This window comes from Equus asinus, chromosome 13 (genome assembly GCF_041296235.1).
Source record: "Equus asinus isolate D_3611 breed Donkey chromosome 13, EquAss-T2T_v2, whole genome shotgun sequence".
Lineage (NCBI taxonomy): Eukaryota > Metazoa > Chordata > Mammalia > Perissodactyla > Equidae > Equus > Equus asinus.
In genome coordinates, this window is record NC_091802.1 from 16,718,333 (window position 1) to 16,736,907 (window position 18,575).

An 18,575-nucleotide genomic window follows, 5' to 3' on the forward strand; every position below is an offset into this window, starting at 1 on the left:
TCTGCTGTAAAGGTCCTAAACCCAGTAAACTGGCTCTGTCTGGGCAGGTAACTCCAGCTTTTCCACCTTGGACAGCTGCTATCTGTGGTGAAGAACTCAGAATTTTGTGTAATTTAAGGGCTATTAGTCTGGTTGTCTCAGAATGAGCTTGACTATTTGTGCTGCAGCCCTTAATTCTAATTCCTGCTCAATTACTAAACTCCCTGGGGGCAACCATGCTTGCTGGCCTGTTCTGATCTTCCGGAAAAGGAACAAGCTGGTGAGCCTGCAGAGGCAGGGCTGAAATGAGAGAGCAGGGCCAGCAGTGGGTGGGAGTAACTGAAGTTGGGGAAATGGCTAAAGTAGGCAGTCTCTAGAGTGCCTAGAACAACTCGCTGCACTCTCAAACCAGACTGCTTACGCCTTGGCTGTGATCACTACCCAGTAGCATCAATCTAAGGAACTCTGTAAATGGGGTCAAGTTTGGGAAAAGGTTTCTTCTGCACTGTCTTTGGCCTTCATCCAAGGTCTAGCACCATCCTACCCTTCCAGCTCAGTTCAGAGGGGCTAAGGCAGTTAGAGAGAAAGCAGAGAAAACAAGAAGCCAGGGTTTGACAGAAGGCCAGCACACAACTCTCAGGGATCAAGACAAAGGAAGCTTAAACTCAGTGAGGCCTAGGCAGAGCCTTGCCAGGTAGTATCTTCCTAAAACTTCTCAGATGTAAATTCTTCCCTGATTCAGCCACCGTGGCCTCCTTTCCTTCAGCTCGGGACTTAAGACGTCACCAAAAATGTGCAAGTGTGTATGTGCACACATGGATGAGCTTGTCCTGGGAGCTCATAACTGGAAACACCTGCCTGCTTGGTGCTGTCCTGGAGGCTATGTGCACAGCCAGGAATCCAGACTTCTGTTATAAAATGGTTTTGCTGTGTGTACCAGGAAAAAGATGCTCAAAATCCAAATCACCACTTTATTGTGTGGCAATCACAGTGGTGCCAGTCCCTGCTTTTCCCATGCCACTCTCCACTCATCCAGGGCTCCAATGGCCTTTTTCATGTCTGAGTATCAGATGCCAAGGTCAAAGCCCATTAAGGCCTCCTGCTCCCTTTTCTTGATTGCAGATCTGGGTTTATAAAATTTGGGTTTTTAAGAATTGTATTTGTCTCTTAATTGGTGATGGTAAGGAGCACTAACAGCCGTGGAGGTCTCGAGGCAGGGAAAGGGGAGGTCAGGGATTAGAGAGCTGCCCCAAGGTCACGTGTCCCTACTGAGGGGGGAGGGGGAGGGGATGTAGGGGCAGAGCATTTGTTGATCTTTCACTCTGCAAACTGGTCCAAGAACTTGAGGTAGGCCTGGCGCTGAGGCACAGCTGCTGGAATGAAGTGGCCACCAGAGTGGGTGACAGTGATGGCTCCAGTGAATCGGCTAGCCAGTTGCACACTTTCTTCAGAAGGGATGACACGGTCGGTGTCCCCGAAAACATGAAGTGAAGGTAGTGACAAGGGGCCCAACAGGATGGATTCCTTGAGGCCAAGGCCCCGGGGACAGAAACCAGATACCAGGATGATAAACCGTGGCAAGGGGAAGCGGGGATCGCCGGCTTGGCCAAGGGCGCACACAACAGCCGCTAGCGCGGCCCCCTGGCTGAAACCAAGGAGCCCATCAAAAGGTCCCAGCTGGCTGAGTGCCTGTGCCACCGTTCCCAGGGCTTCCTTCAGACCTCTGCACACTGTAGGCTCCTTCAGTGCGGAGAACACGTCTGCCTCCTGTTCTGAAAACCACCAGCCTCGAGTCTGCTCCTCCGGAGGGCAGGGCCCTACAGCGATATGGGAAGAGGAGGGGGAAAGAAATGAGAAAAGGAGGGAGAATTTGGAAATGACAGGGAAAGAGAGGCGCTGAGGGGAGAAGAAAGACTGGGGGAAATGAGCTGGGGAAGAGACTGGCATGGAGGGAGGCGGAGGACAGACCACGGCGGAAGCCTGGAGGCTGGGATGGAAGCGATGAAGGGTATGGCCAGAGAGAAGCGAGGGTGGGAAGGATGAGGCGAGGGTACCGGGTGGGGTATGCTGAAGGGTGTCATGGGGACCGGGCAAGACAGAGAAGACTCGGGGCGCATTTCCGGGGCAGGGCTCGTCTCACCCGAGTAGGGCCCGGCGCCCTCGAGGCCCCCTGCGTCCGCGACCGGGTGCGGGCCGCTGAGGCACACGAGCTCGGCGCGGCCCCGCAGCGCCTTCCGCAGCGCTCCCGTCTTCTCGCGGAATCCCCGCTCGCTCTGCCGGAAGCCCGCCAGGCCCAGCACCCGCAGAGGTCGCGGCGCCGCCATCATGAGCGGCAGCGCGCCCCAGGGGCCGGAAGCGGCCCTTCCCCGAGCGGAAGTTGACTACCACGAGGGGTGGGACCACAGGCCACACCAGCCTGAAGGCGGGCCGCGGAGCGAGCGGGCGTTCCCATGACAACGGGGAGGGGTCCGGCGGCTACCTGAGACCCAGGAGCGTCTCAAGGGGCGGGCGGCGCCTCCTGCTCGTCTCGGCAGCTGCAACCCTCGCAGGCCGCGGCGGAAGAGGGGCCCGTGGGCCCCTTCTGCACCTGAGGTCGCAGACTTTGGTCAGGGTCCCTCTGCTGCGACGTCCTCCACCCCGCTCCAGTGCATCACCCCGCTCCAGTGCATTTCCCGTAGCGACCGCAGGGCGGCGGCCTCGGCTCGCGTCGCCAGGAAGGCGGCCAGTGCCATGGCCGCGCCCAGCTGCGGCTTCCCTGCCTTCCTTGGAGTCCCCACCTCCTTCCCCACCGTCGGCCGGCCCTGGGCTTGGGGAGCCCGGTCTCGTCCGTGGTTCACCGTCCACGGTCCCAAGGAGCTGCCGGCGTAGAAGTCCATGGGGTAGGGCTGCTGCCAGGAAATGTCCCTCAGGGCCACCGCCGCCTAGGGGAGGAAAACCGGACAGTAACATTTGCCAACATTTTTCTGCATACAATTATTTAATTCAATCCTCAGAAGGGCCTACGAAGGTCTTATTATCCCCATATCACAGAAGGAAATATGAGGCTCAGAGAGGTTAAGGAACTTTCCTAAAGCCACATAGCTGGTAAGTGGCTCAGCTGTAACTAAGTGCTGCCCACCCACCTGGCTCCACTTCAGATCCCTCCCTTGAGAGAACCAGGTGCCAAGCCCACTCTCTCCCAGGAATTTTCAAAACTTGGTGTTACCTCATAGGGTGTCAGCAGTGGCTTGGGGAAGGCTGTGCCCCAGTCAATCGAGAGGCGTGGACATGCCACCTGCACCCACCTGGGAAGGGAAGTCAGGTCATACCCAAAGGGGCTTCTCCGCTCTCTTGGGCAGCATGCTGAAGAACATGACTGTGCTCCCAACACACCCAATGAATGCTCACTATTAATTCTAAAGTAAAGACTGTCACCTACTGCTGTTTAGAATAACACTACAGTGTTGCCTCTTTTCTCCTGTGTCCTTCACTGACTATGAGCTTTCTGAGGGTAGGGCCTAGGCAGCTCATTTGTGATAGTATCCCCAAAACAAATTTGGTGCCTGGGACCGTGCAGGTGCCAACCACCCCTCAAACTCATCTCACACAGAACGACTATGACGTTGCGGTTGCCTGTGAGCCCCGAAGCCAGACAAAGTAGGTAGGACCCACAGCCAAGGGGAGCCCCTACTGGATGAGTGCTCTGTAAACATGAAAATTTCATGACCATAGAAGCAATTGCTACCGACTCCAGCCTTCAATATGCAGGACCCAGATTCTAAGCTACTTTAGCCAGAGTCACAGGTAAAGTTGGGAAACTTACACATCCACCTCAGGAAGTAGGCTGAGCTTGCTGGGGAAGATCTCAGAGAGCAGCAGCCTCACGAAGGGAAGTCCCAAGGCTCGGAGCCGAGATTCCAGGTGCTGGTGGGAAAGGGAGGCTGAGCTGGGGTCACTATGATCAAGCAGCCAAGACTAAATCCCTTAGCCTACTGACTTTCCCAGCTGCGGTTCCAGTCAGGCCCCTCCTCCAGAGGCCATCCCGAGCCCTCTGACCTCCAGAATCTTGGGGCTGCCTTGGCGGCCCAAAGTACCCAGGATGAGGCCCCAGGATTTAGCTGAGCGGGCAGTGGCTATGGCTTCTTGGCGGTTGACCTGCATGCGCTGGTGGTCATAGTGCTCTCTGGACAGGACTTTGCTATATGGGTCATATCTGGAAAAGAAGAAACTGTCAGGGTCCGGTAACGGCCACTCACAGGACATGTGCTGTACACACGGCTCTCTGACTCAGCCCCTTCGTCTCTTGAACCTTCCGGCTCCATGCGGGTAATTAGGACCACAGGCAAGAACAGAGATTGTCGTGGGGAAGATCAGTCCCACCGCTGGAGCAGGCAAGAGTGGGAGACGGTTTTAGGATCTTGATGGGAGTCCCAGGGGATGGGTGGGTACTGGGCAGCAGCAGCCCCAGGTCTGACCCCCAGATTTAGGACCTAAGTGCTTCCGAACCTGAGGGCTGGGGGCCATTAAGTGGCCAGGGAATGAGGAAGTTTCAGCTGACTGAGGGCCTCCGTGGCAGGGAGTCCCACCCCCTCCCCAGCTGGTCAGCCGGTCTCAGCACACACCTGTAAGCGGGGACACTGGGGTTGGCAATCATGACAGACTCCAGATGGAAGCGGCCATCTCCGAGGTATCTGCAGTGGGTAGAAAGGCGGCGATCAGTGGGGGATGGGGCAGCAGAAGCAGGGGCTGGCTTGGAGGTCCAGAGGACTGAGTTCTCGGCTGCCTGTGCTGCTGACGTGGTGCATGAACTGGGACAAGTCATCATTTCACCTCCTGAGGCCTTGGGTTGTTTACATGTCACATAAGGAGTTTGAATTAGATGACCATAGGGCCCCTCTAGTTAGCTAACAGAGAATTTAAGCACTGCCCCGTCCCAGCCTTCCTGGAGGAAGAGTAAAGGGGCAGCCAAGGCCATGGTCAGGCCACTCGGGGCCCTAGAGACCCTAACTTGGAGGTGAGGCGACAGATTCTCCCTCACCTGGCTCAATATAGAGGTGGGAAGTCGTGTTCGGGGTGTCATTTATGCTGTACACGACGTTTCAGGGTATACACTGGCTACTGTCTGCCCAAACTAGCTCTTGGGTCGTTTCGGAACTGTAACAACAGCCACTGTTTATGGGACTTGTGCCTTCTGTGCACCAGGCCCGGGTTAAGCACCTGACGTATGACTTCACTCAATCCTATCAAATAATCTTCAAGCTACTATAGTATCCCCGTTTTACAAAAGACACAAAAGAGGTTCAGAGATGTTACGAAACTTGCCCAAATTCACACAGCTATTAAGCAGTATATGTGGGAATTAACTCCAGGCTGAACCACCAGGCTGTACCAAGCACGCCCTAGGAGATGCTGCCCCTAACAGTACCTGCCCAGGCCACGGAGAGGCTGGAACATGGAAGCCAATCTGCCATGGCAGCTCCTTCTCTCTTGGAGATCACACTGAATTTTGTTGAATGGTCAGCACTCAGAGTGCCCCTCCCGCCAACACACACCTTGAAGCCCCCAAGGGTGGGCATCTATGAGCTCAGAGTTATGCAGGTACAGGCACAGGGGCAATGCCCCTTGGGAGCAGGGCTGCCAGGTGTGGGCTGCGGAAGGCCCTGTCTAGGGCCAGGGGTGTCCTGTGTGAGTGCAGCAAGGCCTGTGGGAGGAGCATCTGCAGCCTCAGAGGTGGGGATGAGTCAGGGGAGTCCCCCTCCCTCCTTCCCTGCGTTAGCAGGGCTCCCCTCCCCAGTCCCAGCTGGGGGAGCTGTGGGCTCTGAGGCTGGCTGCATTCACACAACATTAAGCATTTCCATTACCTAAAATAATTAGGCGGCAGGAGACACGCTGCTCCTGCTTGTTAGCTGTCCGGATGCTAAATTAATGGGGCTGCAGCCTGGGCGTGCCCATCCATCTTCTCCAATTATATTTCCACCATTTCTAGCCCACCCTCATCCCCCCATCACGGCCTCTGATTCCTGCCCCTCCTGGGCGTAGCCTTCTGCATGGTGGACAGAGCACTGGAGAGGGAGACAAGAAACCTGAAACCCTATTTGGTCCCCACCTTGCAGAGTGACCTTGAGCAAATGGTTAAGGAGCTTTAGACTCAGTTTCCTTCACTGTACAAGGAACCTCATGCTCCGTCCTAGGGTACATTTCCTGTGTCTCTCCGACTGGCCCCCCATTTTTCACTTACACAACAGCCTCCACTTCTTTGGGCAGGTTGGGGGATGTGCAGCCCAGAATCTCCCCAGGGGACAGGGGTTTGCACTGTGGGACACTCACACGATACTCAGCTTTCAGCTCGTGGGCAGCTGCCTGTTAGGATAATGAGGAAAGGGAAGCAAGTGGATGGGGAGGGAGAGCCAGTGCCAAAGGACCAGCCTGGAGCATCCGACATGGGGATCCAGGAACAGCCTGGAGACTGACTGCTGTCTGTCCACTTACCTGCAAGGTTGACACAAACTGAATGGTGCTGACCAAGGCAAGGGCGCTGGCTGGGGGAAAGGTGAGGCGGATAGAGTCCAGGAGGTGGGTGGTGTCTATCCGGATGTCCACAAAGACATACAGCACCCGGAAGTCTTGGGCCGAGGTGTCCATGGGAACTGGGAGAAGGAAAGAGTTCAGGAGACTTTGTTTTGGAAGGCAGGAGGGGCAGACAGCCTGGCCCAGGGCCTGTCTCTGAGCAGCCAGGACCAGTGGTTTCAGCCTGGGAATAAAAGGAGGGGGTAGGGAAAGAGGAGGGGTCATAGGTCCCTTCTCTGTCACTCTGCTGGGGGCCCAGCTGCTCTACCACCAACAGCCTTTCAAACACCCGCATCTGGGACAGCAGCACAGTTTCCAAGGCAACCAAATCCAAAGGAAAGATTCACCTTCAGAGCAGGAAGGCCGAAGCCATCCCAGAAACCAGGAGGTACCTGGTGCCTGCAAGCAGGACAAGAAGGCACTGTGATGGAGATTAGCATGCTGTCCCGCAGCTCTGCCAGCCCTACCAGGGTCCAGATGTCCTGGCCCACCATACCCAGACAGCTGTGGCCATAGTGCACCAGGAAGTCAGCTCCCAGGGCCCTTGCAGTAAAGTCATCCACACAGCAAGCCCCGTAGGTCACATCACCCATCACCATCACTTCGGCCTCTGTGAACCTGTGGGAGTGGAAAAGGGTGTGAGGAACAGTGGGACAATGATACGAGAAGTGAGTTGAGAGAGACGCCTAATCCTCTGGAGGTATCTTGGGGCCCAGCTCCTCTCCCAGTCCTTGGGTTGGCAGCTGCCACTTCTGCCAACAAAGAGTAGGAAGGGCCCAGCTGCCACCTCCCCCAGCCCTGGCAGCAGCTCCTGGAACTGTAGCTGTATGAGGATGGTGTCTGTGGTACCCTGATTCCTCTGTCCAGGCTCAGACTGCAAGAGGGACCCCCAGCCTGGCATACACAGGGTCAAACACAGACCTCCAACGCCCTGCCTCATCCCACCCAGAGCAGTGAGCATGTACATACATGCAAAGGTGCCCACTCCCACACGCTGGCACTGTGGTGTGCGTGGGCATGCATGTGTGGATACAGGCAGCCTCCCTGTCGCCCAGACCCCCTGCTACCTCTCCACCCTTAGTCAGGGCCCTCTGTGCCCAGGATGGGGGGACCCGTGCACAGCTCCCCCACAGCACATGGCACTGCCCACACACCTCATGCGTCAGGAAGAGTAGGCTCTGGCCAGCACATTGCCATGGGATCTGCTGCCAGGCCTGAATCATGGGGGACGGGGGTGGGTGGGGGAAGACCCCGCACCCCCTGAACTCACCACAGGAATGGAGCCAGAAAACCAGCTCTTCCCTGAGAGACCCACCCCTGGGGCCTGGAGCCTGGCTCAGTGGCTGAGTTCTCCCCATTCCTCTCCTGGGGGTGTGGCGGGGAAGGCCGAGCTGCTGCCAGTCAGGAGGGGGCCCTCCTCCTCCCCCTTCCCCAAAGCAGGCTATGCACAGAAGCAGATTATTCAGCTCCTTAGAATGCAGCCCAGGCGTCTGAGTCAGAGCACTTAATTTTTTATAGATTAAAATGTATGCAAATTGGCCTGCGCCCCAGAGAGCATCCCCAAGGGGCAAGAGGGTGGGAGCTGGAAAGTGAGTCTGTGGCAGCCGCGGGATGAGGAGCAGAGTGGGGGGAGGGCAGCAGCAGGGAAGTGGGCGGTTCCCATCACGAGATGACCTCCCCTTTCTTCATTCGCCCTCCCCGTTCCCATGCTGCTTCCAGATGGCTGAGAGCTCACCCCTCTCCCAAGGATGGCTCATTGTATTGAAGAAACTTAGAGGAGGGAGGTAGAGGAAGGAATACCATCTCCTAGGCACTTCTCCCTCTGCCAAGCCCCTCCTTGCCCTACTCCTCCAAATGTGCCAGAAAAGTTTCCCCTTAGCCAGACACTGCGCTAATGGCTCAGCCCTTTCCGGGGTCTGGTCTGAGGATTCTTAGGTTCGTCCTCAGCCCCACCACCTGCTCTGGACCCAACTTTGAAGATACTAGAATTGACTCATTCCTCTCTCCCAAATATTTTAAGGGAGGGGAGATTTATACAGACAAGCAAAGAACTCAGCAGGCTGGGAGTTTAGTTTTGGGTTTTTCCCTTTGTGTGTATATAGTTGTGGGAAGGGATAGGCCAAGGTAGAGGTCCAGAAGGCAAAAATGATGCCACCAGGCAGAGCTGTAACGGGCATAGGGAAGGTCTTGGCTCAGCTCCCTCTCCAGTGCCCCAAGCCTCACCTTTCCAAGATATCCACAATGGTGCAGGCGAAGAGGAGGAGGCCTTCAGGCATTTGCAAGGCCACTGCAAGACAAGAGCAGAGACATGAGAGCAGAGGGCTGGGAAGAGGCTGGGATGGGGGCACTGCCCCTGGCTGGCCCAGTCAACCTCTCCACCCCAACCCCAGCTCAAAGTTTGGGACTCACCCTTCTTGGCCTGGACCTGTTGGATCCTCCAGATGGTCTTGGGGATCTCAAAGTTATAGTTGGAAGGCAGGACTCGGATGGCTGCCTGCAGCTGGGGGTTGTTCAGGATCTCAGGGGGGATCTGATTGGCCAAGCGGCCCCGAGGGACTCGACCTAGGACAAATGCAAGGCCAGAGTCAGTGCCTGGCCTAAACCACAGCCAGATCCGGTTGCACTGTTAACTCCATCCAAGTTTAAGGCCCAGATCCCACATGTGAAGGGGGTTGGCCCAGACCTCTTCCCCACTGAGTTCATCCTGAAGCTGGAAAGACAACCAATTAAGCCAAGAGGAAATCTGCATAATTAATTTCTATGTTGTGAGATTATTGGGAATCAAAGACTTTGAGCCCATGAATGGGTATGGCTCACCTCTTACTTCAGGAGAGTAGAGGTGACACCAGGGGACTGAACTGAGAGGCAAATGGAAAAAATGTCCACACAACTGCTCCTTGATAGTGAACAACCCGAGTAAAACCAAGAGCCTAGCCAGCCCAACCAGCCTGGGAAAGTGTCCTTCTCCCCCAGTCCCTGAGAATACCCTGAAGTTCTGAGATCCTAGATATGAGATCTATAAGCAAACTGTTATAAGTACTAACTTAAAAGACTGCCTTCCTTACTAGAGTCCCACTGACTTTGTCTACACTGGTTAATTTCTGCCCTCTTCCCTCTCATTTAAAAAGGAAATAAACACCATACATTTAACTGACTTAACAAATTCCCTAGTCCCATTGTTGGACCCTGCCTCCCACCCCAGGAAGGACAGAAGGAACACACTCTAGTTAGGATGGGGGGCAAACAGGTAAGGACAGAAGAGTGTCCTCGGCCGTTAAGAGGCTAGCAGTCTAGTGGGGGTAAATGCAGGTATACAAGTAATTACAACCTCCTGATTAAAGGAGAAAACACTAGCGCTTTAGGAAAGCTGCAGCCCTTAGTCTGCATCCTACTCCCCACAATTCAGCTTCCCTCAACCTCCAGTTATCTCTTTAGGAGCCAGACAGTTCGGGAATGTGAGAAGGCAAGAAATCAATTTATTCAACGAATATTTATTGAGCTTGCACTATGTGCCAGAACTTCTGCTAGGGCCTCTCCCTACACAAGATGGATCCTCCCAGCCCTGACCTTTCACCCTCTATGTGTGGGGGTAGGTGGGCAAGTGGTGGTCGTGACAGTGCAGTGGAGAACAAGCATGACAGACTGGGACCCTGAGGTCAGATTTAATGTTACCACTGCTATGGTTTTTGTTCAGTTGTTTCAAAGGCCTTGGAACAACCAGCCCCGTGTCCCTGGGCCCCTCACAGAAGCTCTGACAGCCCCACGTCCCTTGTGGTCCTTGAGGTGTGGGAGCTGCTAGTCTTAGCAGCTCAATTTGTCCCAAGGGTCAGTAGGCGCCTCCTCCTTTATGACGTGACTGTGATCTTCTGTTTACGTCAGTATCCCCCGGAAGACTGTGAGATTCCCGAAGGCAGGGCTGTAGTCTAGTCCCTGCACCTAGCACAGGCCTGGCATTCAGTGGGTGCTCGATAAGTGCCTGGTGAAACCATGTGCCTCTTTCCTGAAAGCATTCGCTGAGGGCCCATTTGTGGAATGCTCGCTGCAACGAGCCTGGCTCCTTCCCTCCCCGCCGCGTCCGTCTTATCTGTGAGTCCTCATGCGTCTGGCTACCGGCTAGGGCCGGGGGGCAGCGTTTCCGGCTTGAGGACTACAAGCTGCTAGGAGGAGCTGCTCCCGATCGCGCTCTAAGGCTGCAAGAGAAAGACCGGTCCCCCAGGGCTCAAGTGACAGCCGCCCGGAGCGAGTGACGGCGAGGCCTCCGGGTCTGGCGGAGAAAGGCGCCGCCGCCGTTAAAGGGGGAGGGACCTGTCCCTGATGTGGGGGCCATACCCCAAGATGCGACGTCCGGAGGCCGCAGCGCTGTAGCACCCACCTCTGCCAGGGCCTTTTTGGCTGCCGGGCTCCGCCACCTCGGAGACAACCAGCGCCGCCATCATCGGCCTGCCCACGTGGGGACCAAAAAGACAGCGCTAGAAGAACGCGGAGAGCCCAGACGTGGCGATCGAGCGCCGATTGGCCAGCGAGGGGCGGAGATTTGCTGGGCGGAGCAGCGAAGGAGAAGATAGGGGCGGGGCCATAACGGGCCGGATCTCAGACCCAAAGGTCGCGACTCTCGGGAGCCGCTGGTGGTCCCCAACCACCGCGGTTGCCATCTCTCGGTGACCCTTTCCTCTCCTCCTCTCCTAGCCGGTCCGAACCTGGAACTCCCGGACCGATGTCCCCTATTTGCCCGAGTTCTGAGGGCGGAGTCTTGTGAATGGGGATGCCACTAGGTCTTCTGTCAGCTTCCCCTCTCCTCCCGACCCCGCTCCTGGTAAGCAGTGAACGCCGTATGGGTGGAGCCACATTCCCCAGCTCGGAGCACCCCGCTGCCCGGACAGAAGAGAACTCAGTGGCTACCAGCCCAGCTCCAAGTTGAGTCTCTTGGTGGCAATTTCCGGAGTGCCAGGTGCCCTTATCACCTTTGGAACCCACAGTGTGGAGGGTTCACATGTGAGAAACTGCTACCAGGGGAAGGTAGCCCTGAGTCTGAGGGTGCTTTCCTGGCAGAGCGTGGCAGTCAAGGACTCCGGTTGCCCAGATCTTCTGGATTCTGGCCATTTGCCCTGTCTAGGCTGCCCCTCACACCTAGATAGCCTCTCTCCCAATCAGTGGCCTGAGCTCCTGGGATCCCAGAGAAGGCAGAGCAGCCAGTGAGACAGCCTTGACCTTAGGAAGAGCAGAGTCCCTGCAGGACTGGCCTTCAGTAAGGTTGGCCCTTACAGCAATGGTCCTCCAGGGCCGTTTGCCCACCCACCCCTCTGGCACCATCTTTCTCTCTCTGTGGTGGCTATGTGAGCACAACTGGCCCTTTAAGGCAGCTCTGTGGCCTTGGGCTCCCCTGGAGGCCCTCCCTGCTTGGAAACTCCTAATTAAGGTGCTGGGAGAAGTGAAAAACAAGCAGCCAGGGATAGACCCTGCCTGGGAGGCTGCCCGGAGAGGAGGGATGGCAGGGCAGGCTGGGAGTGAGCAGCCAAGGGTAGGACCAGAAGGGGTCAGTGCTCTGCCCCTCAGGCCACTGAATGATACTGAGGACAATCACAGCTTTGGACAGGAATGTGGCCAATATGGGTCCCAGGAACATCCCACTCACCTTGATAAGAGTCCAGCATGGCTTTCCCATCTTTCCCAGGTTCTCTGGACCCCAGGCTGCAGGATCTCAATTCCAGGGATCCCCTGAGCCCAGCCCCTCCCCCTTCAGGACAGTAAGGCTCAGCCTGTGTGTGGGCAGCTTTAGCTCCTGCTGGAGCTGTAAGTCTCAAGGGGAAAGATTGGCTCCAGCAGAGCAGTGGCTGCTCCCTAGCAGGCACCCCACCCCTTAGGGCCTTTCTCTAGGCAAAGGTGAGGCTTATTGATGATGGAATGCCCCCATCCTCTTATAACATTGCCCTGCAGCCTCTGTGCTGAATGAGCTGTCTTGGTCCCCATTAGGAAAACAAGTGATGTCCAAGAGAACTAGACATCAAGGACAGATGTGAGCATGTTCCCCAAGACCCTGCAGTGCAGGACATTGGGGGGCTGCCACTCACCGTGGGCGGAGAACACCTCCATCTGTCCCAGGGGGTCTCCCTGCTTGAGTTACTCAGCAGTCTGAGTAATGACTGCCTGACAAGAAGGCGGGCACAGTGCACCCCGACGTTACACCACGACACCCTCCTACAGTCACCCCCACCCCCTGGCTGGACTCCAAAGCAGCACCCAGCCCTCCTGAGGCCTGAAATAACTCTGCTTCTCACACTCACGCCCAGCCCCAGCCAACTTTGCCTGAGATGCTGAAGTTTGTGGGGCAGGGGGTCATGGGGAGGCGGCTTAGGGAGGTGGGAGGAGGATTAGCATACCCTGATTCAGGCCCACACTTTGGCACTGATCGTTGCGTGACATCGACAACCTCCCTGGGCCTTAGTTTACTTATGGAGGGCCTCTGCAGCTCTCAGTGTCATCAAATTCAGCTTTAGTGTCTGCCTGTCAGGGTTCAGGCAGGGTGTGGGGTCAGCCCAGCCCTAAAGCTGGTTGAGACTAAGAGAAAAAATCCCTCACCTTTTGTTGCCACCCCAAGAAGGATCAATCGTCTTAATCTTCAGAACAGGAATACCTTCTCACTTCCAAGCATTTACACATTCTATCCTGCCTGGAATGGCCTTTCCCCTTCTCAGCCTGATGAACTCAGTCTTCAAGACCCATCCCAAATGGCACCTCTTCTGTGGAATCTTCCCTGATGGCCCTTCACCCCTTACAGAGCCCCCTCTTACACTTTGTATCTCCTCCTGTTACTTTTCTTTCCTTTTTTGGTGAGGAAGATTGGCCCTGAGCTAACGTCTGTTGCCAATCTTCCTATTTTTTTAAAAAAAAAGATTTTATTTTCCCTTTTTCTCCCCAAAGCCCCTTGGTACAAAGTTGTATATATTTTTAGTTGTGGGTCCTTCTAGTTGTGGCATGTGGGATGCCGCCTCAGCATGGCTTGATGAGCAGTGCCATATCCACACCCAGGATCGGAACCATCAAAACCCTGGGCCACCGAAGCAGAGGGCGTGCACTTAACCATTCAGCCACAGGGCCAGCCCCATCCAATCTTCCTCTTTTTTCTCTCCAAAGCCCCAGAACATAATTGCATATCCTAGTTGTAAGTCATTCTAGTTCTGTGTGGTACACCACCACAGCATGGCTTGATGAGTGATGCATAGGTCCATGTCCAGGACCCGAACCGAGGAACCTGGAGCCACCAAAGTGGAGCCCCCAAACCTAACCATTCAGCCACGGGGTCACCCCTCATCCTGTTACATTCTAAGGTGGCTTTCTTTCCTGATTATGCCATAAGCTTCTGGAAGTCCAAGCCTATGTCGTTAGCTCAAACCTGGAGCCTGGGTGTCATTGGATGCATGTATGAGTGAATGCGTGATACTGGCCTTCTTTTTGACCTTCCTATCATGCCAAGTTTTTCTCCAAAGAATCACACGATTCATTCTCTCACTTCAATTAGATCTCTGCTTAGATGTCACCTGCTCAGAGCAGCTTTCCCTGGCCCTCTCAAATCAGTTCCAGAACAAAACCCTGCTTGCTTTTCTTCCAAGTACTGTCTGACTTGGACTTTCCCCATTTGGTTGTTATTAGACTGTAAACTCCACAAAAGCAGGGACCTTGTCTTTTTCTTTGGCTGAATCCCCAGGAATAGTAGTGCCCCACACATGGTAGACTGTTAATAAATGTGTGTTGAATAAGTGACTTAGCCCACTCTTTTTTCTTTCCCACGACCCCTCTTATCCCAGGCCAGTAGGGGGTGCCGGCCTCCACCCAGGATCTCCTGGCCTGAACCTTCTCTAGGCTCAACCCAACTGGCCCCCTGTGGGACCTGCTTTCTAGGCGGTGCCTGCTCCATTTTCCACGAAGCCCCGGGTGGGGTCTGTGTAGACCGCGGGCGATCAGAGGCCCTTCTTGGCGGAGATAGCCCACCTGAGCCCCACATTGGTCCTTCCCTCTCTCTAGGGTTTGCAATTGGGCCTCCTCGAATACTTGCTGCAAGGTCTAGACCAGCTTGGGGGCAAGTCACACCTCCACCCAAAAGAATAGTGTCCTGGGACGCGGGATGGGAGGCGGCTGGGTCCGCTGGAGCTGCCCTGGGCAGGGAGGAGCCGTCGAGCCTCCAAGGAGGAAGCGGAGCCGGCAAGACAGGAGATGGGCAGGGGAGCGGACTTGTGACCGAGGGCGCTGGGCGGCGATCCTCCCTTCCCAGCCGGTCGGTAGAGCGCACGCTTCCAGCCGCCTCTCACGGTGACCTCCAGCCGCGAAGGGCGAGCGGGCGGGGGTTGGGCTGCGGGTTCGAGCTCTGGGAAGCCCATGGGGCCCGGGAGGGGCTTTCGAGTGGCCCGACCACCCGCCCGGGGGCTGGGGCAGGTACTTGGACGGACGCGGGCCGAGGATTGTCCCCGGGGGCGGGCGCAGCTAAAACACCTTGGGAGGCGGCGCCGCGCTGCTGAGCGCCGCTGCCCTGGGAATAGGACTGCGCTCGGCAAGGCGAGCTGAGAGCACTTTCATAAATTTTGTATGGGAGGCGCTCCGTGAGCGGGGGCGGGGAGCGGAGCGAGAAGGAGGGAGCTAGCGAGCGAGGGAGGGAGGGAGGAGGAGAGGTGGGGGAAGCCGGGGGGGAGGAGGAAGGGAGGCGCCCCGCTCCGCCGATCGCTCGGTCCTGCAAACGCGCGCCGGGAGCTTTCCCCGGAGCTCGGCGGTGCGTGCGAGCGCCCTTTTGCAGCAGCCGCGGCGGCGGCGGCCCGAGGGGGCGAGGGGGAGGAGGCCTCGGCCAGGGGGCGGCTTTCCCCCTCAAAATCGCCTGCAAAGTGCTCGGGGCTGCAGAACCAGGCCGCCGGCTCCGCGGAGCAAACCGCTCGCCCCAGGGCTTGAGAGCGCACGGGGCTGCCGGGCAGCGCCGCGGTTGCTGGTGGGCGCCGGTGCCCTCGGCGCGGGGCTCGGGCTCACCATGCCCCTGCGGGGCCTGGCCGCCGGGCACAAGCGGATCCCGGGCTTGCCCCCGCCTCGACGCGCTCGGATTAGCTGCAGCCGGCGCCCAAGAATTTGAATCTGAAGCCCGGAAGGGAGTGCGCCTAGGCCGACCTCGGAGTGGCGGCCCCGCGGCCAACATGCTTCGCAAAGGTGAGTTGGAGCCGCAGGGGCGAGTTGGAGTTGGATGCACACCGGGCACAGCCGCGAGCCCGGGAGCCGCCCGAGAGTTGCCCGGCGCCGGGGCTCCGGCCCGGGAAGCAGCTCCTGGCGGGCTGGCAGGCTTTGCGGGGACGCACCTGCCAAGGGGTTGCTGCTGGAGCTTAACCCCCGTCGGGGGCCGGTTGCGAGACGGGATTTGCTCCATGGATCAAGTGCCTAGGCCTAGGGTTCTGGCTCGGCGAGGTCATTTCGGGACCACAGTGAGCTGCCGGTGATGAAAGGGGAGGCGGCCTCTTGGGACCTTTGCTTTGCCACTATAAAGTTTTGCACTTGCAGGCTCTATCCCCTGCGCCAGCACACGCCGCCAGCTTCTGCCGCCTTGGCGGGGCCGGGTCCAACCCGCGCTCCAGTGCAGCCAGCGGTCAATCACCGCGCCACCCGGGCGCTCACTGCGCGCCCTAGCTTCTCAGGCGGGGCCCGGACGCAGGCACCTCCCCTGCTTTGGTCCACAGGGACGGGTTCTCGGCACCCAGCGGCCGAGGAGGGGTGACTAGCGCCTGATGTCCGGTTCCTCAAACTTTCCTTATGCCTGCAGCGGAGGGATGAGAAGGCGCAGGCCGTGCCGGCAGCGTGCGCGGCCGGTGCCAGGCACAACTTGAGGAGAGCTGGCTCCGCGACCACCTCACCACGACCCCCCGGGCAGCCCGGCCCATTGCCGAAAGCTGCAAAGTTGGTGCGGGCGCTGGGGAAGTCCCGCCGCGCCCCCACGTGGCTGCCGCGCGGGGAACCGTCCCCAGGGCCCAGAGAGGGCAGGTGACCACGCCGTGAGCCCGGCGGCCGGGTCACCGCTGCCCCGGCCTCGGCTGCGTCTGCATCTCCCCTCCCGGGTCCGGGTGGGCCGCGGCGCCCCGCCGGGACCCCCACCTCCCTGGCTCGGGCCGGGCGGCCGGCGATCGGCGCCTGCGGCTGGCTGCTCCGCCCTGCGGGAGCCGGCTGAGGCGGGAGCTCAGGTAGCGGAGGGGCCTGATCCCGGCGCTCGGCGCTCCAGCCTTAATCCGCCCCTGTTTCCATGGCAACAGACCGAGGTGTCGTAAGCACAGGATTCTGACCTCACAGTAGGATGGGGAAGGAGAAAACCGGCAGGGGGAGGTGGCGGAGGAGGGGAAAGCGAAGCCCCGAGATGGGCGGAGAGGAGCAGATGTGGAGGTGATGGAAGAGACCCCAGAAGCAGGTTGGACGGGTGGGTGAAGAAACCACGCCTTTACTGGGAGCCCTAAAGGCTGCGTGGTGGTCCCGGCTCGCTCAGGCCCACCGAGGGTCCTCTATTGCCCCATTGTGTCAATAGTCACAAACTTACGTGTGACTTGTGGCTCCACGTGGGTCAGTGCAGGGTGGGGGAAACACTGACTGGCTTTCACTGTGGTGTGGGAAAAGTCTCAGTGGCTGGCTGGAGAACCCGCTGCACTGATACACCCCAGTTCCTTTTCCCTGCAGAAAGGGACTAAAAGTCCTCTCAGCAACCAGCAGTGCTGGCCAGAGTGTCTCTGCCCAGAGAGGGTGCTTTTTGCAGAGCTGAGTACAGGCCCAGGTCTGAGAAGCTTCGGCGAGGAGCATGCAAACTTGGCCCGGTGGGAAGGCTTCTCAGGCAGTTTTAAAAGGCTGCCATATCTGGGCTGCCCGTCTGTGATGGAGATAATAGAGAGAAACTGACATCTCGTTTCCCTTTTGGTCTTTTGTCTTTTGGCAGTTTACAGTTAAAAATGAGCCACGAAGCAACCCACACATTTTATTTATATGGTTTAGGTGCCCAGGGAGGCTTGAGCAGCCTCCAGGAGCCTTTCTCTCCCATCCTTGCTAGCCAGAGGCCCAGCTCCAAATGAGCCCAGTGCATTCTGGGGGCGGCTCCCTGGAGGAGGCTCTCTTACCTCTCTCAAGAGGTGGCCACTGGAGGCTTGGCGGTCACGTGTGTTTGCCACTTGGGCTATTTTTCCCTTCCTGCACGGTTTGGTTGGTGGGAGAGGTACTAAAAGAGGTTTCCACCTGGATTGGGCTGAGGGAAACAGAGCAGAGAAGCCCTTTGCTGGACTGGGCTCTGCGTGGGTGGCCTGGAGCCTACTGCTGGGACATTGTGTGGGCAAAGGACTTTTATTTTGGTCCTTTCCTGGGCAGTTTTCTCCCTCTGTCCCTGATCTTGATCTCTAGGACTTTCTTTTACACACACATACAGGACACTTAGATTCTCTACATGGATTCTAGGTGTGTGCCCAGAGCCAAAGGAATGCCTGAGGCTAATGCCAAGGGAGGTGGCTATTGAAGTGTCTGCTTCTTGAATTGTTCCCAAGGGCTCTAAGCAAAAGCGTTATAGGATGGGTTCAGATAGTAGTTGCGGTTTCCCTGTTTGTCGGATGCAGAGCCCTGCGTGGCATCCTGGCCCGGAGGGAGTTTCACAGTTTATGATTTGGAAAAGGGTTTGAAAGATGAAGAAAGGATAGCCCTCCTAGATCCTGGGAGGAGGAGGAATGAGGAAAAAAAAACCTTCCTTTCCTGCAAAGGGCAGGGCTCGTGCTCTTGACAATGGAGTACTTTGTGGAGTTAGGGGGCTCAGGGGTCTGAAGCCCGAGAGGAGGAAGAAGGCAAGAGCAGGCAGTGGACCATGAGGGTCATCTTTCTGATTTCTAGTTATCCTATTACAGCGAGCGGGGTGCTGTCCCCTGGCAGGACATTTTAAGAATTGCGATGCTGCCTTGCATCTCTTAATGAACGGACTCTACTGGCCACAGCCCTACCTCTGAACCAGAACAGCCCCAAGTCCTCAGTAGATTTTGCTGCTGACAGTGCTGGTAGCTGAAGGCCTCTGCAGC

The 18,575-nt window shown here is 57.2% G+C and overlaps 3 protein-coding genes across 7 annotated transcripts in view; 1 reads left to right on the forward strand and 2 right to left on the reverse strand.

Annotated features, from left to right (window-relative positions):
* Window positions 1-936: 936 nt before the first annotated feature.
* Window positions 937-2,448, reverse strand: OVCA2 (OVCA2 serine hydrolase domain containing). The gene is made up of 2 exons (XM_014827012.3): window positions 2,120-2,448; window positions 937-1,796 (listed from the first exon to the last, which is right to left on the reverse strand). The coding sequence occupies exons 1-2, from the start codon at window positions 2,304-2,306 to the stop codon at window positions 1,297-1,299; spliced, it is 687 nt and encodes a 228-aa protein (XP_014682498.1). The 5' UTR covers window positions 2,307-2,448; the 3' UTR covers window positions 937-1,296.
* Window positions 1,660-11,425, reverse strand: DPH1 (diphthamide biosynthesis 1). 5 transcript variants are annotated; one of them, XM_070482604.1, is made up of 14 exons: window positions 10,898-10,975; window positions 8,935-9,087; window positions 8,749-8,812; window positions 7,022-7,143; window positions 6,873-6,946; window positions 6,448-6,605; window positions 6,197-6,318; window positions 4,581-4,649; window positions 4,015-4,171; window positions 3,782-3,882; window positions 3,185-3,263; window positions 2,757-2,900; window positions 2,459-2,566; window positions 1,660-1,796 (listed from the first exon to the last, which is right to left on the reverse strand). In XM_070482604.1, exons 6-13 carry the CDS (start codon window positions 6,598-6,600, stop codon window positions 2,477-2,479), a joined length of 915 nt encoding a protein of 304 aa, XP_070338705.1. In that variant the 5' UTR covers window positions 6,601-6,605; window positions 6,873-6,946; window positions 7,022-7,143; window positions 8,749-8,812; window positions 8,935-9,087; window positions 10,898-10,975; the 3' UTR covers window positions 1,660-1,796; window positions 2,459-2,476. The 5 variants fall into 5 exon arrangements, with proteins under 5 accessions (XP_070338705.1, XP_014682496.1, XP_044601131.1 ...); XM_014827010.3 differs by lacking the exon at window positions 6,873-6,946 and having other exon boundaries at window positions 10,898-11,408; XM_044745196.2 differs by lacking the exon at window positions 6,873-6,946 and having other exon boundaries at window positions 10,855-11,009.
* A 3,770-nt stretch (window positions 11,426-15,195) lies between these two features.
* Window positions 15,196-18,575, forward strand: part of RTN4RL1 (reticulon 4 receptor like 1) — a 66,300-nt gene continuing 62,920 nt past the window's right edge. The window contains exon 1 of the mRNA XM_014827047.3: window positions 15,196-15,705. Coding sequence (XP_014682533.1) covers window positions 15,693-15,705 — 13 coding nt within the window. The 5' untranslated portion in view covers window positions 15,196-15,692. The remainder of the gene's footprint in view (window positions 15,706-18,575) is intronic.

Excerpts from the sequence above, each read along its gene's own strand:
- OVCA2 (XM_014827012.3), bottom strand. The coding sequence starts at position 2,306 with ATGATGGCGGCGCCGCGACCTCTGCGGGTGCTGGGCCTGGCGGGCTTC. Across the intron at positions 1,797-2,119 it reads GGGCGCCGGGCCCTACTCGG|GGCCCTGCCCTCCGGAGGAG; the intron begins GTGAGACGAGCC and ends ATATCGCTGTAG.
- DPH1 (XM_070482602.1), bottom strand. The coding sequence starts at position 10,961 with ATGATGGCGGCGCTGGTTGTCTCCGAGGTGGCGGAGCCCGGCAGCCAA. Across the intron at positions 8,813-8,934 it reads ACAGGTCCAGGCCAAGAAGG|TGGCCTTGCAAATGCCTGAA; the intron begins GTGAGTCCCAAA and ends CTTGTCTTGCAG. Across the intron at positions 6,606-7,021 it reads CTATGGCCACAGCTGTCTGG|TTCCCATGGACACCTCGGCC; the intron begins GTATGGTGGGCC and ends TCCTTCTCCCAG.